The sequence below is a fragment of the Urocitellus parryii genome, chromosome 3 (assembly GCF_045843805.1).
Source record: "Urocitellus parryii isolate mUroPar1 chromosome 3, mUroPar1.hap1, whole genome shotgun sequence".
NCBI classification, from domain to species: domain Eukaryota; kingdom Metazoa; phylum Chordata; class Mammalia; order Rodentia; family Sciuridae; genus Urocitellus; species Urocitellus parryii.
The window spans coordinates 25293472-25319316 of record NC_135533.1 but is presented as its reverse complement, the minus strand read 5'-3'; the positions used below and the strand labels follow the sequence as shown (position 1 = coordinate 25319316).

Genomic DNA, 25845 nt, shown 5'->3' with positions numbered 1-25845 from the left:
ATTCAAAGATCCCAAGAGCTCAGGGAAAAACCCTGAAAATCCCTGGCGAGCCAGATGTAAGCGGGGACATCTGCAGCAACAACAGCACAGGAAGTTCTGGTCCTTCCAGCTTTCCGGGATTTCCAGTTTAAACTCTTCCCGGAAACCTTTCTTCAGGCTTTTCTTGCGAAATCTAGAAGGCCCTCCCTCCTCTCTGGCTTCTTAAACCGCGGAGAGCAGCGAGCTGCAGGAGTGAGCTGGAGGGGACGTCCCGCAAAGCTTCTCTCTCGGGCCAGACCCGTGGCGCGCACCGCTGCAGCTCCGCTGGACCCCAGCACCGGGAGGCGCTCATCCCGCAGGTGGGTGGGTCACCTTGCCGGCTGTACCTTTCTCACGCGGCCATATCTGCCTCCTCCCACCTGAACTACTGCTTCCAGATCCCCACTCCCCAGCCTGCTCGCACTAAGGTGTATTCAAACTCCCCAGCTCGCCCCTCATCCCAAGTCGCCACGCTATGGGTTCAACCAACTTCTAACTTCCTCAAGATTTATCGCTTATCACCCAGCGTGCAGACAAATCCGAAAGAGGAAGACGATGGGTTGGCTTCGTTTCTGATTGGTGCACATCTTTGTCACCCATCAGAAGGGACTCTTGAAGAATGTGGGTTGGCAATCAGAACTCAGATCTAAGGTCACATCTTGACCATGAGCTGAAAATTTGTCCTGAGTTTGACACCCTTTTGCATCCTTGATGGTGACTTAAACTTCCTTAAGCAGTTTAGCAATTGTGGGGTTTTTTTGGAGTATTATTGTTTATTATTGTAATTCACATGTGAAAAGACAATAAAACCTTGGTTCTCTGTCCAGAGACAAGTGAAAGGTAGTTCCCCCACCCCTAGAGTGCAATTTGAGCACGTTCTTCTTTTTTTCCCCCCCATATAAATATGTACTTTATTATTTATTGGTCCATTATAATTCAATGAAATAGTGGGATTTGTTGTTACATATTTGTACATGCACACAATATGACCATATAATTTAGTCAATTTCTTCCACACTATCCCCCCCCCCCACTTTCTCTAGTCTACTGGTCTCTCTTTATTTTCATGAGAAACCCCACCTTTGCCCTGACCCACTTTTTTCTCTCTAGCTTCACATGACTTTAGCTTATATCACTTAGCATGATGTTCTCCAGTTCCATTCATTTTCCTTAAAATAACATATAATTTCATTCTTCTTTATGACTGAATAAAACTCAAGTATATATTCAAATATAAATATATTTTCTTTATCCATCCATCAGCAGACACCTAGACTGTCTTAATATTTTATTTATTGTGAATTGTACTGCTATAAACATGGGTATGCAGGTGGTGCTATAGTACAACTTATTTTAATTCTTTAGAAGAGATATGAAGGAGTGGTATAACTGGGTCATATGATGGTTCCACTCCTAATCTTTTGAGGAAATTCTGTACTGATTTCCATAGCAGTTGTACTGATTTACAATCCCACCAATAATGTAAAAGTGTTCCTTTTCCTACATCCTCTCTAGAATTTATTATTTGTACTCTTGATGGCTGCCATTCTAACTGGAATGAGATGAAATCTGTAGTTGATTTTCATTTCCCTAATCGCTAAAATTTTTTAACTTTTTTTTTTTTTTGCATTTCTCCTTTTAAGGAGTGTTTGTTTAGTTCATTTGCCCATTTGTTGATTGGGTTACTTGGTTTGCTGGTTTTTTGGTTTTTTGTATTTTTGATAGTTTCTTGAGTTCTCTATATATTCTATATATTAATCCTTTATCTGAAAAGTAGCTGGCAAAATTTTTCTCCCATTCTGCATCCTTTCTCTTCACATAGTTGAGCACTTTCTTTAAGAGATAACTAGTGTAGTGGAATATGAGTTGTATGGAATATGCAGGTGGAGTAAGAGAATTCTATTCCTAGTTCTAACTAGAAACTCAATATCCCAGCCTCAGTTTCTGCAGGTGTAAAATGAAAGGCTGTTGGCCTCAGTGATCCACAAAGTCCAACTCTAACAAGGTGAAAAGCCATGTGACTTAAGATGCTGTAGGTTTGAAATATGATAGAAATTTAGCCAATGATATAAGTACATCTAAGTAATTTTTTTTTTCAAAATAACACAGGGTTAGTTTTTATAAGGAAACCATCCAGCTGTGGAGGGAAGAGTCTCATCCCACAGGAGCATCTTAAAGTTCTACCACATTTATCATTCAGAGAATACTCTGCTTTCAAAACCATTCTTCATAGCCTTGCTATGTGAGAATGTCCTATTCTCTATAAATGGCCATCATATAAATGTCACTCACATGAAAGAACATTTTTTTTCTGTTACAGTAGGTGTAATTTTCTAAAATGGCACATTTATTTGAAGCAGTAACTTTTTTGAGATATGGCCTTTTGCAAGGCCCTGGGTTTTTCAGAGTGCTGTGATTTAGCACAGTCTGAGAGTCCTCCTGCATGTATTCCACCTGCATGGCAAATACTGCCAGCCCAGAAAACAAGATGAAGCACTCTCTATTATCTGGCTTCGAGGTTGTAAAGTAAATGGTACATGTGTACAGAGAAATTGGGTCATAGCACTTTCTCCATTTGGCAACAGTTATGGTTTTGCCGAAGTTCACATAGCAACTGGAGGCTCAGAAACCAACATATACATGGCCTGACCCTGAACTTGAAATACTTCCAGATACCTGTCTTGCTTAGTCTCACTAACTATTGTTTAGAAGGAACCAAATAGATTTTTTTAAGTCTGTAAGTAAATTGAAAATCCTAGACCTTGCACTGTGTTGTGAATAACTTTAAGAAAAATAGGTTTATTTGTCATAGGATTTTAAAATTGAAGAAACCCTGAGTAATCACTTGCGTTACTCTTTCTCTTAAAGGACTACCCCTAAATCAGCCATTATTAATATCATTATTAAAGAGATATAGATTCTCCTTTCAAAGTCCAAGTAGTTGAGTCTGCAGTCACTCTCAGAAACACATCTTAGTGTTTCATGATTTCTTCCACCTAGTTCTCTTCACAATTAATTTAAATATTTTTATCCACCTCTAATTAAAAGTCATTTTCTATGTGTGAGTCCCTGGGGTCAATCCCCAGTACTGAAAAAAAAAAAAGTCATTTCCTTGGAAATCTTAAGAAAGCCAATAAACTGCTAGCAAAACAAAATAAAACAATACAATAATCCTTTAAAGCTTGAGGAATTGTTAGGGTACCTTGTAGGTAGTTTTCTCTGTGTTATCCTCTGAGGAGGAAGGCATTTGTTAAGTGCCTGCATCTCTATCTACCCATAATTCCTATAAGAATCTAGAATAGACTGCAGATAATGAACTTTTTTCTGGATTATCTTTTGGGTTCTTCAAAGTTTAGGTTTGATAATAATAAAAATAAGGCCTTGTCTCAAAGACAAGGTCTCTGAGGTTACCAGTTTGACACTTCTTTACATATACAAAAAGAATGATTAATTAGTTCATTATGAAGAGTTCCAGATTAGTTCTACAGGAAACACTAAATCTACTCAAAAAATTTTCAATGAATTGTAGGTCATTTCCAAGATGATCTGGATTAACACTCATTATTTTGTTAGGAAGAAATTAGTCCTACAAGGAATAAAACTAAGTAAATAACTAGAGGATAATTAATGCTTAAAATAATGTATAGTAAGAAAATATACTTGGCCTGTATACATAAACAATTTGTTGTTCTAAAATAATTAAGGATCAAAAAGCAAAGAATATTGGCACTATTTCAATATCATCTTTCAGAAATGCATCACTGCAAAAAGAATGCATTAGTCTACTAAATATTTCTACTCTAATTAACTAGGAAGGACATTTACATCCTAATCCAAATGCTTCTTCACAATGTTCTCAAAAAAATTATTTAGCTACGCATGGAGAGTTCATAAGGCCTTATACTTTGACAGTTACATGTTTCTCAAAAGTTATTTTGAGAGAGAGGCTTCTTTTAAATGTAGATGATATGATCTGTCTTAAGGTTAGGATAAAGTTCACTTTTCATCCTAAAAGGAAGAAAAAATGTGTGCAAAGAGTATTTTTCAAGTTAGGAACTATTCTAAATAAAGAGAAGACTAACAGATAACTTAATAGAACTATAGAATATGCCTCTTAAAAGTGTTTTAGAAGAAAACAAACTAGTAATTGTCTTTGGCATCAGACACCCAATAGTCAAAAAAATTGCATTAAGAACAGAGCTAGAAGATTAAAGGCAGGGTGTGGTGGCACAGGATTGTCACCCTAGCAGCTCTGGAGACAGAACCAGGAAGATCTCAAATTCAAGTCAGTTTAAGTAAGACCCTGTCTCAAAATTTTAAAAAAAAAATGGGTATGGCAATGTAACTGAGTGGCAAAACACCCTGGGCTCAATCCCCAGCACCAGAAAGGAAAAAAAAAAAAAAATGAACAGAGCTAGAGCTCCCAGCAGGTCTGATGGCACTGCCACTGTGGACCATGGAAATAGATTGGAAGGGATATGTAATGGTGGACACTGATAGTGCATCTTTCACCTGTGTCTAGTTTTTAACAGAGTATGGAAACTTTCAGTTTAACTTTGATTCCATGTGAAATGATAGCTGGAACAACTTTGCACAGACTTTGGTAAATGTTTTTTGTCCTGTTTCCCAGTAGATTAGTGTCCCTCCTGTGGACTCCCGGCCTGTCTGCACACTCCTCTGCTCTCCCTCTCACACAGTGCATTGCATTTGATTATGTATTGCATCTTCCTAGAGACCTCTTTGAGGACAGCGACCATCTAATTGATCACTTGATCCCTGGTACATAGCACAGGGCCTGGTACAAAAGTCCATTCAATAATAAATCTGTGTAGAAATCATAGAATCTTACCAAGTAGTTTGTTGATAACACTGATTTTTATTTTTGGAAGATGCTGACCATTATGGACATAGCAGATAAGTATGGATGCTACCTGCACTGCATTAGTTAACATGTTGAAGTGTAATGGCAAAGTCCAGATTTTAACTATCTGCCATTGGAGAGAGGCATGAGATTGCTTTGTATTAAACAGTGGATATAAATAGTTGAACTTACAATTTTTTAAGTAGATGAAACTGCAGGAAGTTTGCTGTTTCCTTTCACTGACCTTAATTTTAGTAACCTATTGCATTGCTATACTGGCTAAGTTTTCATAATAAACTTATAACTATAATACATTGGATTCTAATTCATTTAAAGAGTAATTCATTTAAAAGACTTATATAATATTATTAGGGCATTAAACTGAGGTCATGAAGATTAGAATATTGAATTTATAAGGTTTTACCTAGGTTAACTTAAGTAAAACAGTTTAGTCCTTCTTTGATACCTGAAAGCCATATGAAACCTACAGAGCATTTCAAAAGGACTAAATAATATCAATCATTCTTACACACCAACACACAAAATATTACCATATTTCTAGTTATTTCTTCCTTAATACCAAAGTACAAAGGTAATCTCTTCAGCTTATTTGATTGTATAACATAGATGACATGGAAAATAGGAGGAGGCTGAGGAGAAAGAAATTGGGTCAATAAATGGTTCATTGCATTTAATAATATAAGTGTGCCGTCTGCATACTTTTTCCAGGTTGAGATCCTAAATTGTACTGTTTTTGAGGCACATCTGGGAAAATGGAAGATAAGTGTTTAGGGTGGTGGTACCTAAAAGACTCCCTGTTTCTATTTCCTGGGGTGAACAGATCTAAAGGAAGGCTCATAACCAAAACTACATGTGAGGTTGACAGAGGCTGGGACTTTTATAGGGTTTGGGGAAACCACATGGATTCTGTTCTCATAAAGAACTTGGGAGCATGGGGAGGAAGGCACATCCTAAGGAAAGTGATTAAGGTCTCAGGTACAGTAAGGATAAGAAAAGTGGTCTCATGCTGTCAGCCCAATTACTTTTTCATCTTTGTGGAGAGAAAGGGAGAGAGGCAGGGAAGGATCCCCTGGCATAGGACTAAGGGAAAAAAAAGTCCTGATTTGTAATATTTGGTGATTCTATGCTGTAAAAACTCTCACCATGGATGATTTCAAGTTCCCAGCTGGCAAGTCAGTTCCATCCTTACTACTCAAGGGAGCTGAGACTAAAAACCTAGGAATTGAGGGCTGGGTGGGGCTGTTATTATGGGGTAAATTATGTGCTTAGCATGCAAGAAGACTTGCATTCAATCCCTAGCACCAAATTAAGTATATAAATAACCTAGGAATTACAAAGAAGAAACTGTTTCATTTAAAAATATTTATCAAGTGGCACTGCTCTCAAACTTATGCATCAAAGTATGACAGAAGGGTAGGGAGGGAGTTTCAAAAGCATTTTTCCATGGGGTAAGAAATGAGCTGAACAGCCCTGTCTAATAGGTCTCAGCGAACATTAGAAGCCCTGGACCACTGGGAGTCCTTGCCTCCAACAGCCATATGAGAAGTGGAGGAAAATGATACACAAAAGAGGGTGCAAGAGGCTGGGAGGAGGTAGGGCAGGAAATATCTAAAAATGTTAAGGAGGTACTCTAATTTTTTTTTAGAGAGAATTGAATTTTTTAATATTTATTTTTTAGTTTTCAGTGGACACAACATCTTTATTTGTATGTGGTGCTGAGGATCGAACCCAGCGCCACGCGCATGCCAGGTGAGCACACTACCACTTGAGCCACATCCCCAGCCCAAGGAGGTACTTTAAAACAAAATGGAACTCTCCCATCAGCAGGACCTATGGGGCAAGGTCAGATCCACAGCAAAATTGCTCTATCCCAAGTTGGCAGTCATTAATATTTAGATAATCCTAATGGCCTTAATATGAAGATTAATTTTATAAGGAAATTTTATTTGATCAAAATCACTTCTCAAATGTCTCTGACTACAGTAGACCTAGAAAAGCAACACTTTTTTTTTTTTTTTTTTTTTTAGTACTGGGTATCTAACCCGGGGGCTTTACCACTGAACTATATCCCAGCCCTTTTATGTTTTTCATTTTGAATCATAGTCACACTAAGTTTCTTAAGGCCTCAAACTTGCAATCCTCCTGCCTTAGCCTCATAGTCACTAGGATTATAGAGATATACCACCATGCCTGGCAGCACCCATTAATTGATACTGAATATTAAGTGTATTATTACAGATCATCAAAGTAAGCAAATGCTCACATAATATGTAAGTCAAATAACACCAAATCAATAAGATAGAGTGGTTTATCTGGTAGTAATGACACATCAGATAAACCACTCTATGATGAAGTTGTTGGTGAACCACAGATTTGTAAATTCTTCAGGATTTAATATGTAAGCAGAGGTCAAGGTAAATTACCCCAGACACGACTAAATCCCTGACCTTGTTGTCATGCACCCTAGGCTATAATCAAATGAACTAACCAGCCCAGAGAGCAGATAATGAGCCTACATGATGAAATTCTTCACCAAGAAATCATAAAATGATCTTAATTTATCCTGACAGATGCTGCTGGGACCTAAATGTGGCAACATTGATGAGATTTTTAGTTGAACTAGAATATGGACAAAGAACTTACATTAAAAATAAATTCTTTTTCTGTAGCATTCAATTAAAATAGATAAAATGCCTACATTACCTCCCAGTCCTCATAACTCAATGGATTGTAGTGAAACATTATTAAAAGAATCATTGTTGGGGCTGGGGTTGTGGCTCAGTGGTAAAGCACTTGCCTTGCATGTGTGAGGCCCTGGGTTCGATCCTCAGTACCACATAAAAATAAATATTTAAAAAAAAAAAAAAGAATCATTGTAGTTATAGCACATGCTATAACTAGTTCCTAGCTAGTTATTAGCAATTCATGTAGCAGTGCATATATCCACAGAATATTAATGTAAAGGTTATCTTTAATTATGTTCCGTGACTTGATCAGACTGAACAAGTGATTACTATTTTCTTCTGTCATATTAGCTAGCATAAAAACTGATCACCAATAAATTTGGTTCCTAAGATATAAAGTAACACTTTCTCACAAAATAATTCAGGTTATCTATTTTCCAGCAACCAACCTATAGTGATTTATTAAGATGAAGAGCTTGAAATAATATTGGTCTATGGCTATGAGTAACTTTAAGTAGTTACCAGAACTTATTGTGGAAATCACAAAATCATGATTTACCTTACCATGGTGTTGCTCTAATTCTTACTTCAACTGATGTGCTAGTAATAGGATGGGGAAATATATGAGTTGCTAAGAAGCACACACATCTGAGAAACCAGGAGTGGGGTCTGGAAATTAGTTTGAGCAAATTTTAAATCTCTTAACGTCCTCTCCATTCTAAATAAAAGTGTGTGTGTGTGTGTGTGTGTGTGTGTGTTCTTTTATTTTTCTTTTAACAAATACAAGTTTGATGTAATTAGAATTAAGATTTCAGTTGAATAATATCTTAATTTCAGAATACTTTATCTTAGTTCTGGTTGGTATTCAATTAAAATGGACACTACTTTCCAAGTTTGAAGTCCTTTTCTAGCCAACTTTGTTCTTCTGACTGGTTTATCACTCAGTGACAAAAGTCTACAAATAAAAAAAAAAAGCATCGAGTAATCAATCTTCCATTTCACATGACAAAGTAGGAAATTGTATTAAAATGTTACTAATAGCTTTACTAATCTGGTTGCCAATTGAACTATTTTAAATGCAGTATTTCTGTAAGGGTAAGTCTTTACCTTCACAGCTGGTGAATGCATACACACTTGCTTTCCCTTCCATGTGGAAAAGTCCTTACCTGGAAGCCATATCTCATCCTGAGGTCTCAGCTTGGTTAAAGCTGCCAAATAAAATGCATAATGCCCTGCCAAACTTGAATTTCATATTAAAAGTTTTTGTGTATGAGTGTGATCCAAATATTGCAAGCAATATACTTGCACTAAAAAAGTATTAATTATTTAGCTGAAATTAAAATGTGATTGAGCACAGTGTATTTTTATTTGCTAAATCTGACAACCCTTACAGATATTTATGCTGACCATCTCTCAAAAATAGCCTACTTCTCTCTGTCAAAGCCTTTTGATTCCATCACTCTATTCTGTATTCTTCAAAACACCATCTGAAATCATCTTGTTTATTATTTATGGGTACATTGTCCAACTTTTTACAACAGTGTACATACACAGTTTTTGAAGCATACAAATCAGAATTCTGGTTTGTCACTTTTTAAAGAGTTAAAAAGATTTCCATTTGAACTCTATTTGTATTCTTGTAACTCTATATTTGTATTCTTCCCCTCTATCCTCTTTCCTCGGCATATAAAATAATACATGGTATATACAGTAGGCAATCAGTAAATATTTTAAGGGATGTATTAATGCATATATTAAATGACTTTGAAAATTATGTATAAATACCACCAAGAAGAAATTACACTTGCAAATGGAGCAACTTCTAACTACAAAGCTAAAATTAAAAATACACATTTAAATTCTCAGTTAAAACTAGACAAATTGAGTCTGTCAAAAAATCAGAAGAATTCATTGATTATGGAAACATTAATTTTTAAATAAACGGTAGTCAGTAGTATTTTTAAACCAAAGTCTTCTGATTTCCCTACACTAAAATATTTTAATATTCATTAAAAAAATAGAAAAGAAAATATGTGCTCAAATGTGAATGTTTGTTTTCCCTAAAGAGCCTTGATCTCACTATATAAGGATATAATTCAATGAATAAATTGGATGGGTTCTTGTATTAGTATAAGGATTTTACATTTTTAAAATACTTTTTGCTCTTCAATCATCCCTGGATATATTGAAACAAATGTTCCAAATCACAAGAAGAATGACATAGCTGCAGAACTTTCTCCTGTCCATTTGCCTTATGATGAAAGTAAACATTTGATTGATAGACTTCAGTTTATTATAAATATATTGTCACATAATTGGGGGCTTTGGTAGAGGAAGTTTGAAATTCAGAAAGAATAATAAAACAGAAGGAACCAAAAAAATCCTGTTTATAGGCATCAGATTAAAATAAAAAGTCTTGTAATAGCTCATACAGTCTGAAGGTGTTATTTGTATTCCAAAACTCAGTTGCCAAGCAAAATTGCTGCATTTGTATGCTGCAATACCTCTGTGTGTGTGTGTGTGTGTGTGTGTGTGTGTGTGTGTGTGTGTGTGTAAAGAGGGGATAATGTCTGAGGAATTTAGATATTTGAATGAACAATCACTTCAACATTTCAAAGCTGAATTCTCAAGTGGAGAGGCAGAGTGACTTTAATAATGTTTTCATGCAAATGATCAACAAGATATTGTGCTTTAGTACATGGACTGCTATTAAGGCGTACCCTAAGAGCCCAGTGCAGTGGTACACACCTGTTACCCCAGAACTTTGGAGGCTTAGACAGAAGAATCACAAGTTTAAGGCAATTTAGCAAGACCCTGTCTCAAAATAAAACATAATAAGGGATGGGGATGTAGCTCAGAGGTAGACTGCTTACCTAGCATGCAGAAGGCCTGAGTTTCCCAGTACTGCAAAGACAGAGAAGAAGGGAGGGAGAAAGCACCATAGTAGATTTGTGTGACTTAATCCAACTATAACTTTACAGCCCTTGTAAGAGAGCTTTTCAAGGTTTCCTAGGCAAAGCTACCTAGCTACCTACAATCTGACACCAAGTCTGGATCCCAGCATCCTTTGACTCACTCTGTTGTGAGGCCTGCATATTCAAGTACTCATTTTGCTTTTTTTTTTTTTCATAAAAATATAAATTCTAGCGTCTCAGTAAAATTACCTACAGGGAAAATTATAAAAGAGATGAAATGTTTCTGAAACCCATTACAACCTTGTCAGTATCCTATCTCCCTCTGTCTCTTCCTCACCCCAACCCTCTCCAAAAAAAAAAAGAACAGAAACAAAACAACAACAACAACAAATATGCTTACCTTTTTCCATTTCCAGTGGTTCTCTCTCCATGGGTGTACTTGAGACCCCCTGAAGTTTGTTTGTTTGGGGTTGGCTTTTAGGTACAGATGCCCGGGCTGTACCTCATATCATTTGATTCCAAAATTTAGGAGATTGTTGCCTAGAGTTTTAGCAGCTCCCAGCTGATTCTACTGTATGACCAGAAAGGAGACCTACTGTAGCAGACCATTAATGCAAACCTACTAAAAAAGTTGATAAAAGGTTCCCAGTCTTGGTTGTACATTAGAATCACAAGGGGGGCAGTTTAAAAAAAATAAAAATAAATAAATAAATAAACACAAAGACAATGCCCAGGCTCAATTCAGGGACATCCAGACTCTCCAAGTTCTGCTTATTGGGTTTTTTGTACAAGCATTCCACCTAATTTGAATGTGAACCACCGGTTTCTAGTGTGACCCTTCACAGAGGTATTTGCATTTTCATAAGCCTTAATGATTCTAGGAAGCTATTTCAATTACTAAAACAAAAGAGAGTTCTGGGAAAATAGACATATCTCTGGGAAGATAGATGTCAGTCTGTACCCTACAAGTCTCCTCTCCTTCCACACGCTCAAATTCACTTGATGTGTGTCTGGCTGAGGCTCTGGCCCTGGGAAGACACAGCTGTGATAGTAGACATGTTTTACTTGGAGGCAACAGCAGCCCCCAGTCCCTGAGTCTTTCCACGGGCTTTTTATATGGAGACCAAACAAAGAAGGCACCAGGTTACATAAGAGAGTACAGGCCCGCAAGGAGATGTTGATGACTTTGAGCACATACGCTGAATCAGAGTGTTTATGACCTTGACTACATACTAAAATATAGCCCACCAAAAGCCTTGGCAAGAAAGCCTAACTATCGCCAACTTGGGTCTTCCCCCTTCAACAGGGTCCTTCTTTGCCTGTGACTGGATCCCACTATGCTTTTGGTTGTTTTGTTGTTTTGTTGTTTGGTACTAGGGATTAAACCCCAGGGTGTTTACCACTGAGTTACATCCCCAGACCTTTTTTTTCTTTTTTTTTTATTTTGAGATAGGGTTTCACTAAGTTGCCTAGGGCCTTGCTTAGTTGCTAAGGCTAGCTTTGAACCTGCCGTCCTCCTGCTTCAGCCTCCCGAGTTGCTGGGATTATAGGTATGAGCCACCACCTTTGGCCCAGTATGTTACTATTCATTACTAAAAATTGTACATTATAAAAATGATAGTTTTGTTTTTAGAGTTGTTTTTTGATTACCTCCAAACCTTTTTCATATGAAACTACAGCTTTAATTTGTATAGATATGTAAAATTGGGTGAGCTAAGAAAAAAGTAAGACTCCTAATGATGTGTGTGATTAAGCATGAATCTTTACATAAAGAAATTTGTCTTCATTTGAATTTTCTGTGGATTTCAAAATTAAAGGTATTCATAGACGCTAATTTTTTTCTTTCAGGACTCTCTGCACCTGAAAGATTTTCTTTTCTTTCTACAAATAGTATTACTTATGTAAGTATTTATATATTTTTCTCTTCACCTTATACAATCTTTGGAGAAAACAAATGGCCCATTTCCAAGTGCAAGGCAAGAATGTCAGTGCTTTTATTTATTTATTTAATTTGGGTACTGGGATTGAACCCAGGGGCATTTAACCACTGTGCCACATCCCTAGCCCTTTTTATTTTTTATTTTAAGACAGGGTCTTTCTAAGTTGCTTATGGCCTCAATAAATTGCTGAGACTGGCATCAAACTTTCAATCCTCTTATCTCAGTCTCCTGAATCACTAGGGTTACAGGTGTATTCCACCAGAGCCAACTTGTGAGCACCTTTTAGAAGAGCGCTGGCTGGGTTACTATCTTTCTTCTTACTGGGAGTAAGGTCTATTCTGAGGCTTGAGGGGAGTAAGAACACCAGTTGATCCCAGGTTGCTGATACACAAAGGACTTCAAACTTTAATTGTTTTAGCTTGTCCTCTAAATGAAGTCCATCAAGACTATAGTCCATCATATAACTTTAAACTTGTCTATTTGTTAGATACCTGCACACTGCTGCTATGCTTTTGTATGAATTAATATCTTAACACAGTCTATATTTACATCCTAAAAAAATCAACTAATTTGTATTTTATTTTTTGGAATTTTGTTTAAAATATTTTTTTAGTTGTAGATGAATACAATATCTTTATTTATTTATTTTTATGTAGTGCTGAGGATCGAACCCGGTACCTCACATGTGCAAGGCTAGCACTCTACCACTGAGCTACAGCCCCAGCCCCAGCCCCTATTTTTTGGAATATTTTTAAAGCACTGAATTTTTTCTAAGTATTTAAAATATTTTTGTTTATATATATATATATACATATATGATTATTCTAAAAGTTATATGGAAGGGAAAAGGAATTAGAATAGCTATAATAGTTTTGGAAAATAATAGGTTGACTCATGAAATATTAACTCTTGCAACAACATAGATAAATCTCAAAAATAAGTATGTTGAATGAAAGAAACCAATAAACACAACAACAAAGTGACAAATAAAGAAAGAAAAATGATATAGTAGGACAAATCACTGTGCTGAATTTCAAGACATATAACTACAGCCATCAACACTGTGTGATATTGGCATAGGGATGGATACATAGATCAATGGAACAGAATAGAGAACTCAGAAATTGACCCACACCTATACATTAATAATGATTTCTGACAAAGGTGAAAAAGGAATTCAATAAAACAATGATAGTATTGTCAACAAATGATAGGGGAACAGTTAGCTAATATTTATAGGCAAAAAAATAAATAAATAAATCTTGACCTAAACTTTACCCTTTGTACAAAAACAAACAAACAATGGATCATGGATTTATGTGTAAAGTTTCAGCTATTAGAAAACAATATTTATGACCTAGTGCTTCATGATCAGTTTTTAGATATCAAAACCATAGTCCTAGACAAAAAGAGTCAATACTTGGATATCATAACATTTTAAAGCTCTTTTTCCATGAAAGACCCTGTTAAGATGTAAGGGAAAGAAGACAAGCTATAGGCTGGGAGAATATATTTGCAAATCACATTTCTTACAAAGGACTCATATCTAAAGCACATAAAAAATGGACAAAATTCAACAGTTAAAAAATAATACAGTTTCAATTAGAAAAGAGGCAAAAGACATGAAGAGATATCTCCCCAAAGAACGGGTGGCAAGAAAACACATAAAAAGGTATTCAACTATATGAGCCATTAGGAAAATGCAAATTAAAACCACAATACATTATCAGAATAGCTCAAATAAAAAATATTGGCACTCTTACATTACTAATAGGATTGTGAAATAGTGCAGCCACTGTGGAAAACAGTATGGCAGTTTGACATAAAACTCAACATACAGTTACCATACAACCCAGCAATTGTACTACTGGACCTTTATCATGAACAAATGGAAACTTATTTTCAGATGAAAACCTATACATGAATGTTCATAGCAGCTCTATATGCAATATCCAAAACTGGAAAAAAAAATGCCCTACATTTGATGAAGAGTTAAACAGGGATAGGGGTACAGCTCAATGCTGGAGTGCATGCTTAAGAAGTAGGAGGCCTTGTTCAATCTCCAGTATGCATGCACACACACACACACACAATGTATTTTTAAAGAGTTAAACAAACAACAGTGTATCTATACCATAGAATCCTACTTGGCACTTGGTAATAATATGGAACAATTGATAAAACTTGGATTAATCCCAAGAGATTCATGCAGAGTTTTTTAAAAAAATGCCAATCTCAAGAGGTTTATATGCCATGCAATTTCATTTATGCAACATTCTCAAAGTGACAAAATAATAGAAAAAGATTAATAGTTTACACAGTTTAGGATTGACAGTAAGGAGGCAAATGAGTATGACTACACGGGGTGACATGAGGGAGAACTTCGCGGAGATGAAATAGTGTATATCCTGATTACAATGGTGAATATATAAATCTACAATTGAGATAAAATGACATGTCAGTGTGCATGCCCATTGTACCAGTGTCAAGGTCCTGTTTGGATGTTGTGCTGTAGTTGTGCAAATGTAGTCATTGGAGGAAACTGGGTAAAGACTGGACAGAAATTTCCTATACTTTGTTTACAACCTCCTACTCTGTAATTATTTCAAATAGTTGTTTTTTCTTTACATAAGCATTGATTTTTTAAGTATAGGTATTTAAAATATATGATTTTAAAATCCTGCTTCGACATTTCCATGCTTTTAATATACTGGAGTTCTCAAAAGTTGTAGACAGCCTGGGTCTCTCAAATCTCTGACCTCTTAGGAAATGCGAGATGTAAAGCCCACACACCGGACAGGCCCTAACATCTCTTGGGAGGCTCGGTTGGGAACACCCCTAAAGAATGCTCCCTTGGGTTCCAAAGGCCTGGGGAGGGATATGTAGACCCAGGGAAACAATGGGCAAGACTCTTCTTGACCCACACCTGATCCCTTCATATATGCTTCTCTTTCACACCCACACAAACACACACACACACTTTTCAGTGACTAATGCTTCCATGACCTTCATGGTAGACCACTTTACCAACTTAATTGGATTCTAATCTCTAATCTATGTAAAAGATCCTGTGGGATCACATTATGTACCTTGGCTACCCCTGGGATGTTGCTAAGAGATGCCTCTATAGCAGGTAAACCATCCTAGAGATTTCCTAAGACAATACTTAATCCTGTTGTGTGACCTGTTACATAATTGAGTTTTATGGGGCACGCATGGGTTGAAGGAAAGAAAGGAGAACAGTATGTTATGTTTTTATTATTTTAACACATCCATCTCTTAAGTATCCTACCTGTTTACCACTTTTCTTTTATTTTCTGTATTTCTTCTACCTAGGAAAGTTTTCTTAAGTCTTTGAACAAAAAATCTTATTATCTACATGAATCCATATGTTTACACATAGCTATTTTTAGTTACAACTATGTCTGGCAAGGGTGTAAAGGCCTTCTTTATATAATGCTTATTATAAAATGCACCCTCAACTTAATCTCCCTTGTAGCTGGGAGTATGCATAAATTCCACTTCTATGAACTCCTATCATTAGGATATATTTTCCAATCAGAATTGAATTCCAATCAGAATTAAATTCTTCCCCAAAATTACTTTTTATTCTTTTACATGTTATTTATATAATCATCCGATTTTGTGGTAACACTTTTCATTTCAAAATCATTAGCATAGTTTATTGTCCTGGGTCATCTTGCAAGCAAAGTCTTGACAAAGACTTCTATGCAGATAGTTTATTAGGAAGTTGACTCTAGGAAACTAAGAGTGAGTGGCAGAGGGCACAACCCGGGAGCTTGGGAAAGATAGTACCAACTTGAAGTCACGTTGAGTCAGCCACTTGTAGATGACTGATCTTTGTTCCACTGGGACTGTGTGAAGAGTCTTATGAAATGTGTCAGAACTGTGTGCCGAAAGAAAGAGGAAGTATTTACTCATGGAGTTCTCCTCCCTGTTGATCTGTGGTGGCCCCAAGGGTTGTGCATATCTGAGCACCAGACAGGCTCAAACTTCAAGGGAGCTCCAGGACAAGAATCAGGAGGTAAAAGATGAGTTTCTGTTAGGCACTAGAGCTTGAGCAGAGCTCAGCTACTGCCCAGAGACTAGAAGTAGAATCAGGAGGATTTGAAATGGAGCTCAATATGACTAAAAAATTACCAACCTTAACGTTTCTGTAACTTGCATGACAACTAACCAACTGTCCAATGAATATATGTACTGTATTTCTATTATGTCAACCAGTGATATTTTAATAACCTCTCATCATTTCTGCATCTTCAATTTGCTCAACAATCTCTTCAGTTTGTTCATTCATGTACTGGGAATTGAACCCAAGGCAGTCCACCACTGAGTTACTACCCTTGGCCTTTTTTATTTTGAGACAGGTTACCCTCAAACTTGCACTCTTCCTGCCTCAAATCCTTAGATGCTGGGCTTACAGGCATATACCACCAAGCCCAGCTGTCTCTGAAGTTTTGAAAGTGAAAATAAATTTCAGTGGTTGGGGTAATAGCCCAAGTATACTACATTGCCTGCCAAGCTGCATTTATGAGGGAAAAATTAAAATAAAATATGAACAAATTTAGGTACTATAAATCTCTCATTTTAAAGACAGTGAAACTGAGACATGAGAGTTTGAGTAACTTGCCCAAGATCACATTGCTCAAAAGAGGTAGAACAAAAAAAATAGTACCATGGAGTCAATATCTTCATTTCAAAGAAAAGTTTATGGCAAATTATGATAAATGAATGTAATGGCCCAAATAGTCAAAATCTGGAATCAGTCTTTTTGAAATGATTAAGATAATTCCAATGAAAATATAATTAATCTTATTGCAGGACACTGGCAACTTCAAGTCAATAATTTGCTTGCCAATTTCCATCTGGCTTGAAAGAGGAAAAAATGATATATCAGAATAAATATGGAGGAGACCTTCTTTGGGCATACAATCCAGTTCTGAAGGGTAGAATAATTAAGCCATCAGTTGGAAGTTTGAGGATTTGAATTATAAAGTTATTAACTGATTAGCAACTAACAATATTATATAATTTAAATTGCTAAGCCAGGTTATATTAATAGATGTTACTAAAAATGTTCTAAATGGCACAGATGTGCTTCTATATGAACAGCCCTGATCATCATGGGTGCTTTTCCATATGTGGTCATGACTTCTCTGACACCTTTCAGGATATCACCAGCTGGTTTATAAAACAATTTCAATATTGGGTTAGTTAAATTATTCAGAATTTCTGAGCAAGTACAGGAAAGTCCTATATTTCTTGTCCTTTTATCCTGTTTTGAAAATTCCACATCACATTCATTGAGTTTACTTTTAACCCATTTGCGAGAAAGAAGTAATGTCATTAACGATGTCCTCCTCTACTTCTTTCCTTATTTCCTCCCCTTGCCCATTGGTTTCTCTTTGATCACTGGGCTTCTTGATATCACAGTGTGCCTGGGACAAAGTCACCACTGCTACTCCCAACTCCTGCACTCCATTCTTCTAGTGTTGTTCAACAAATATTTGTCCCCTGCCTGGACTGTGGTGGATGGTACTCCTAAACACTGGGGATACATCATTAGAAAACAGAGACTTTTCCACCCAAAAAAAGATTAACTATAGGCGTAAACAAAATGTTGAGAAATTTTAAGAAAAAATCAACACTGAAAGAAGAAGAAATAATATTCTTCACAAGTATGGATAGTAGCCTAGGTTACCGTATTAGATCATAGAATTTTTTTTAATTTAAATGTCATTAGCTATTCATAATGACATCTCAGATTAGTTTTAACTTGCATTTGTTTTATTTGGGGTAAGATTAAGGACCTTTTACTATTTTTAAAAGTATTTTCTACTTCCTTAGAATGAACTATCAGCTCATATCCTTTGCCCGATTTTCTAGTGGACAATTAGGGGTTTTCTTATTGATTTGTACTAGTTGACAATATTTTTTGCTGGTTTGTTGGTTATCTTCTGACTTTGTTTACAGTTCTTTTGCTTTGCAAGAGTTATTGACTTTTATGTAATCACATTTTCCCATCTACTCTCATGGTTTAATCATGTTGCAAAAGGGCTTTCCTCCTCTAAGATAATAAGAGCATTCGCCATGGTTGCTTCCTGTTCTATTATAGTTTTATTTTTTAAAAATTAAATGTTTAATATATATCAAATTTAACTTGGAATATGGTATAAGGTATGGATTCAGTTTTTTATTCCAATTGACCAATATTAACTATTGAATAATCCATCTTCTTCTCATCAACTTGAAGTATAGGTGTTTGGGTATATTTCAGATTTTATTTTTTACTCTATTCCATTGTACTATTTCTGTTCCTTTGACAGTAGCACATTAATTATTTTAGCTCTATAAAATTTTAAATTGTTTAATAGGACTAGTATTCCATTAATTATCCTACTTTACAGAATTTATATTAAATTAAGGAAAACGATGTCTTTGTGGGGCTGAACTTTCTCATCCAAGAACATACCATACATTTCCATTTAGCAAATCTCCAATTTTAAAAGCATTTAAAATTTTTGTTCATATATATCTTGCACACATCTTTCTATCTTATTTCATATTGTCTATTTTGTTGCAGTAATAGTAGGGGCCTTTATTCAATTAAATCTTCTAACTACTTTGTCTTTAGGATGTATTATTAATACTGATTTTAATTAGGTTCTGAGACAAAATATTGAATTTTGTTTGTATATATGGATGCTTTTTTTGTTAATTTTCCTGGAATTTCTAAGTCTTGGCTTAATTATCTGCAATCTGTTTTGCATTTCTATACCTCTAAATTCTTTGTCTGGTTTAGTTTTATTAGGTAGAACATCTAGAACAAAAATAACTAAAGTCATAGCAAACAATTTTTTTCTGGTTTCTGATTTTACTATGAGTTTTTCTAGTAATTCTCTTTTAAGCATAACAGTGTATTTTAGGCTAAGATAGACACTTTTTGTGTACTTAGGGAATATATATATATGTGTGTATGTGTGTACATACACACATATATATATTATTTTACTATAATGAAGAACAAATGTGGAATTTTAACGTATGTCTACTTTTATACATAGATATGTCCATATTTTCCTCCATAAATTTTCTAATATTGTAAATTATATTAATAGATTTTCTAATGTTGAATTTATAGAACTATTCTTTATTTTTTAGGACTAATCTTTACATTCTTAGAATAATGCCCATTTAACCAATTGTACTTTCTCTTAAAAAGCTGCTGGATTCTGTTTACTACAGTTTTATTTGGGATTTTTATATAACTAAATATAAGCGAATTGCTCTATAATTTATTAGCACATACCTTATCATATTTTGCTCTGAGAATTTTTTGAATCACAAGTGTTTAATAAATGTAATATTAATGTAATATAGGTCCACTGTTTAAGACATCCATCAGCAAGTATCTTGGTTTTCACTTTATCCAGAGAAGATTTTTACCAGTTATTTTGTTCAATAAAATATATATGACAATTTGTACTTACCTAATTTTAGGGAGAATACTCTTGAGATAACCAGAACATTAGAACATCAGATAATTACACTAATTCCTACATATAATTCTCATTAATTTTTCCATGACCAAAGCATTTGTGTGTATGTTTTTCAGTAATGGAGAAAACTTGTACAGTTATGCTTCCTCTTACAATGAATTCTTCAGAAAAGCCACAGACTGTCTGCATTTTTGGAACAGGAGATTTTGGAAGATCACTTGGATTTAAAATGTTCCAGTGTGGTTATTCTGTTGTATTTGGAAGTCGAAACTCCAGGATGTCCAGCCTGCTGCACAGTGGTGCCGAGGTCTTCAGCTATTCAGAAGCTGCCCAGAAGTCTGACATCATATTTATTGCAATCCACAGAGAGCATTATGAATTTCTCAGAGAACTAACTGAGGATCTCAATGGGAAAATATTGGTAGATGTCAGCAACAACCCCAAAATTAATCAGTATCCAGAATCTAATGCAGAATACCTTGCTCAGTTGGTGCCGGGAGCTTATGTGGTAAAAGCATTTAACACCATTTCAGCCTGGGCTCTCCAGTCAGGAGCACTGGATGCAAGTCGGCAGGTGAGATTAAATGAATTTGCCCTCACTCTTTAAAAAGTGAATCTTTTAATGTGCACTTACCTCAAAGGTTAGAAAATACAATCTCCATATAAAATGCCCAGTAAATATTTTATATTTCTAATATGTACCAAGAATAATTTTCTTGGGTTTGACCATGTAAGATAGTCAATTATTGTGATTTATTTCCCATTGTCCACACTTTCAGTTTTTTAGTTTGATGGAACCCACTAATACCAGTCTCTGGAAGCCTTTCTCTTGTCAGCACTAGAAACTAATATAGCTTGTTGAATATCCTCTTCTACTCCCATTACCTGTACAAAATTGGTTCCATTTGTGCACTGAGATTAGAAGCTATCGTAAGTGATGTGGCACCCACTAATACAGAAAAAAGATCAAGCCACTCACACTGTGGAGACCACCAAGTCTTCTTTGTCAAGTCTTATATTGACACAGAGTGCCTAAAACCACCCTTCAGTAAAAATCCTAAAAAAAAAAAAATACCTAGCTAGCTCTCCAGCACACCTGTGCTAGTTTAAATAACATCTCATTGTATATGTTAATTCCACATCCTTGTTTTAGAAACAGTTCACTCTGACAGGTCATTGTTCTGCATGGTGCTTGTATATACTTTCAAAACAATTATTAAATGCCAAAAAAAAGAGTAAATGCAGAGTTAATTATTTTGAACCCAGGTGTTTGTCTGTGGAAATGACAGCAAAGCCAAACAAAGAGTGATGGACATTGTTTGTGCTCTTGGACTTACCCCGTTGGATCGAGGATCTCTCAAGGCAGCCACCGAAATTGAAAACTACCCCCTGCAACTATTTCCCATGTGGAGGTTCCCTTTCTATTTGTCTGCTGCACTCTGTCTCTTCTTCTTTATCTACTGTGTTATAAGAGACGTAATCTACCCCTATGTGATTGAGAACAAAGACAGCACATTTCGCATGGCTGTATCCATTCCGAATCGTGTCTTCCCTATAACAGCACTTACCCTGCTTGCATTGGTTTACCTACCTGGCGTCATTGCTGCCATCCTGCAGCTGTACCAAGGTACCAAATACCGACGATTCCCAGACTGGCTGGACCACTGGATGCTTTGCAGAAAACAGCTTGGCTTGGTGGCTCTGGGGTTCGCCTTCCTTCACGCCATCTACACACTTGTGATTCCTATTCGTTATTATGTACAATGGAGGATGAGAAACACAACCCTTTCTAAGGTAAATCTCTACTCATTGGTATTCCCCGAGTCCTTATATCAAAGAGGAATTAGACTACATGATATTCCATTTCCAACAATAGAGAAAATCATTCCTCTGAGCATCTTTATTTTACTTATTTACTTAGTGCCAGGGATTGAACCCAGGGGTGCTAAAACATGGACTGACCCACATCCCCAACCCTTTTTATTTTTTATTTTGAGACAGGGTGTCACTAAGTTGCTTAGGGCCTCACTTAGCTGCTGAGGCTGGCCTTGAACTTTGCAATCCTACTGCCTCAGCCTCCTGAGCTACTGGGATTACAGGCATGCACCACTGTACCTGGCTAAGCATCTGTATTTTTTAAATTAAATAGAGATTTCATGACTAAGGTTGTTTTAATGAATTCAGTTGAGATCTCACATAACTGTTAAGAATAAAAGTTATATTCCCAGGCTCACTTGGGTCCAGATCTGTATTCCCAAGGGCTCACTGAGATACTAACAAACTGGCATATTTTGAGCTCAGGAAACCTAAAGATACCTACTCAATAAAAGAAAACCCATGTGTTTTCAAATTTCTGCTTTCATGCACTCTACTTCCTTTTGGAAGTCAAAGCCAACTGTCTTGTAAATAAGGAGCCTTCTCAAACATTTGTGCTATAGCAGCAATGCAAACAGATTCACAAAATGTTGCCTCCTGCTCCATGAATGTTTGACTTGAAAGATGTTGTCCTCCGTAACTAGAAAAGTAAACAATTCTGAGCAAATATCAAATATTATCTTATGCTGAGTCAAAAGACTCAGAATCAGTTCAAGGTGTCTTAAAGCAATCTCAGAAAAAGTATTTTAAGTCATTTCTAGTTTAGAAATAATCAGTTTTGATCAATCCATCTTACTGCAGTCTCAAAGAATATTAGTCAATAACTCATTGATGGTGCTTCTGTGGGTTTCTCTACATCATTTCCCTAAAACATACATGGAAGTTTCTTGGGTTAGAGTCACACTACAAGGGCCTGATTCCTCTCAATCTGTGGTGTGATAGACTTGATTCTATATGAAGAGAAGATCAATGTGAAAGATCCCAGACTTCGTGTGTGTGAATTATCAACAGAAAAACAGAATTATGATGTGATTCCTTGAGAACATTAAGTTTTGATTGAGTAACAAAAATCCATACAGAATGAAGTTTTAAGTAAATGTTTACTTAGTTTTAGGGATTTATCGGCTAATTTAAAACTCCTTATACAACTCCCAGAGTCAAGAATTATAATGAAATCCCAGCAGAAAGAATTACTTTTTCTACCAAAAGTGTATTTTTTTACAATTATTTTTAAATGATTAAGAAAAAAAACTCCATACAGTTTGCGGCAGCAAATAACCCATGCGAAGTTACTGTTTAATTCCTTTATAAATATGAGCAGTTTATAAAAAATGTATAATTTTTAAAAATTGATTATAATTGTTCTTAGGTGATCACCAAGAAAGATGATCCATTTTTTACCTCTACAGCCTGGCATAGTGATTCATATTTGTCTGTGGGAATCCTTGGATTTTTTCTGTTTGTGCTCTTGGGAATCACTTCCTTGCCATCAGTTAGCAACATGATGAACTGGAGAGAGTTCCGGTTTATCCAGGTAAGGACTTAAACTCAGGTACAAACAGGAAGATTCCATAATGGTTTGGTTTCCTAGTGGGCACACTTTGTCAAGATTTCTGACTACTCCCAGAGCCGCTTCTAAGACTTTAGAGTGAAAAGCACAAAGAACTATTAAACCCTAGGTGTGGAGATATTACTATGTGCAATGTAAAAAAACCCCAAAGACAAACCTTTAACCTTCTGAAAATTAACCTTATAATATCAACATATTGATAAGGGAAGTAGACATTGCAATGAAGTCTAAAACCTTCAAAACAAGATTTGATAGATAAAATCATTCCAGACTTATTGCTGATATGAAAGAGTGAAAATTGTTTTTTTCCACATATCAACCACCAGGCACTTTATTAAAGGCAGTAACTATTCTTATACGCCAGTGATCTTCAATGTATGGCAGCAGAAGTAGCAGCAGCATGACCTGAGAACTTGTTAGATACAAAAAGTCCCAGACCTCCTCCATAAGAAGCTCTGGAAGTGGGGCCCTGTGATTTGTTAATAAGTCTTCTGGATGATTGTGATGCATGCACATTGTGAGCCAGTATAATAAAAGAGATCACTAGTAATTGAAATTAGGTTTGAATATTAAGTCTCCCACAGACCAAATGCAGCCAAACATTTCTCATAATACCTTTAGTCGAGGCATCAAGAAATAAACACTAAGTTTTAGAATTTAGGCCAAGGGAGAGGGAACAAAATATAAATTTACAAACTGCTCTTTATGGCAATAGAAATTAGCTAGCATTTGCTTTCAAAGTAGCATATACTAATCAGAGATTCTTGAGGTCATATTTGTCTCTGACCTCTAAAAAAAAGATATAAAAGAATTTTAGCACTGAGGACCAAGGCAAGGTACATTAATTGTAACTCAAAAGAGTTTACCCCTGAGAAACTTTTCCATCCAGGCAGGTTAAGAGAAAGCTACCATGTCATCTGTAATAAGTCTTTCTTTTAATGAAATATTTATCATCAAGTATTAACACCTCAAGGAGGGTTAATATTTCTTCCTGCACTTAGAAAAGTGTCCTAAATATTATAGGTTTCAAATCTTTGTCATAATTGACAAATATTTTATTGGTTTATAGCATTTCACTTTAAGGTATAAATATATTAATGTATTTCTTTTTGTTTCTTGTCTGCAGTCCAAACTGGGTTATTTGACCCTGATCTTATGCACAGCCCACGCCCTACTCTATGGTAGGAAGAGGTTCCTCAGCCCTTCAATTTTAAGATGGTACCTTCCTTCAGCCTATGTTTTAGCACTTATCATTCCCTGCACAGTGCTGGTGATCAAGTTTATCCTCATCATGCCGTGCATCAACAATACCCTTAAGCGGATCCGCCGGGGCTGGGAAGGGGATTCAAAATCCTCAAAATCAGCACTGAATGGAAAATCAGATATTTAAAGGAAAGTTGAATTTACCTGGACTTTTGAAGCATAGTATTGAATGTTTAGAGAAGAATAATGGATACAGAAATGGGTAAGACAGCTCTTTTTCTCTCACCATGGCCTGAAGTTTATCAACATGGACAGAAACTTTGCTAACTAATAAAATGACAGATTGGAAGAGAACACCATTCTTTCTCAAGTTAGTGATGGGATCAGAGCAGGTCCCCTCCTCCTCCTCCTCAGATTAGTTTTGTGGTTTCACATTAAGAAGTTTCTTTGCTGTAGGCAACATTCATGATCTTATCTTGCAAAATCCAGAAAAGTTTATACAACTTCCTCCTTACATTCAAGCACTGAGTTAAATGAAAGAGAAAGTAGCACCACAGTGGCCACAGATAAAGGCTTTGCACAATATGTCTGAAGAATAGGCTCAAATGGAGTAAAAAGAATGAAATTTTTTGTTTCCTTTTTGGAAGTAAAATGGTGATCATAAATATGCCATAGTGTATTTTGGTTTTGTTGTTTTGTTTTACAATGCTATGGCCAATCCAGCACCTTGAACATGCTAGGCAAGCACCATACCACTGAGCTACACCTCCAACCCTGACACAATGAAATCCATGCTTAAATGTATCCCTTTATTTTGTTTTTAACAATACATATATCTACCATGGAAAACTATTTTGGAACGCAACAAAAATATTGCATTTGATTGGAAGTAACCATGCCTTGGATATATACAAATCTATATAATTGTTTTAGTCAGGGTTTTTTTTTTTTTTTTTTTTTTTGCCTCTGTGTCCAAAAGACCTGAAAAAAACAATTTTAGTGGAGGAAAAGTTTATTTTGGAGTTCACCATTTCAGAAGTCTCAGAGCCCATGGTGAGGCAGAACATCATGGAAGAGGAGAGCAGCTGGGGACATGGCTCCAGGAAGCAGAGAGAGCCTAAGCTCACAATATCTATCGCCAGTGACCCACCTCCTTCAGCCACACTCTACCTACCTACACTGACCCTCAGTCAATCCCTATCAGGGGATTAACACACTGACTGGGATAGGGCTCTTAT

The 25845-nt window shown here is 35.9% G+C and overlaps 1 protein-coding gene across 2 annotated transcripts; it reads left to right on the top strand.

Annotated features, from left to right (window-relative positions):
• Positions 1–242: 242 nt before the first annotated feature.
• On the top strand, positions 243–25244 carry Steap4 (STEAP4 metalloreductase). Of its 2 annotated transcripts, XM_077796697.1 has the most exons (6): positions 243–338; positions 12348–12400; positions 20076–20533; positions 21226–21753; positions 23204–23368; positions 24531–25244. In XM_077796697.1, exons 3-6 carry the CDS (start codon positions 20078–20080, stop codon positions 24792–24794), a joined length of 1413 nt encoding a protein of 470 aa, XP_077652823.1. In that variant the 5' UTR covers positions 243–338; positions 12348–12400; positions 20076–20077; the 3' UTR covers positions 24795–25244. The 2 variants fall into 2 exon arrangements, with proteins under 2 accessions (XP_077652823.1, XP_026255139.1); XM_026399354.2 differs by lacking the exon at positions 12348–12400.
• Positions 25245–25845: the final 601 nt, after the last annotated feature.

Bases quoted from the DNA above. Each gene is read 5' to 3' on its own strand.
- Steap4 (XM_026399354.2), top strand. From the start codon at position 20,078: ATGGAGAAAACTTGTACAGTTATGCTTCCTCTTACAATGAATTCTTCA. The intron at 21,754-23,203 runs GTAAATCTCTAC...AATTGTTCTTAG, and splicing joins GAAACACAACCCTTTCTAAG to GTGATCACCAAGAAAGATGA. The intron at 23,369-24,530 runs GTAAGGACTTAA...TCTTGTCTGCAG, and splicing joins GAGAGTTCCGGTTTATCCAG to TCCAAACTGGGTTATTTGAC.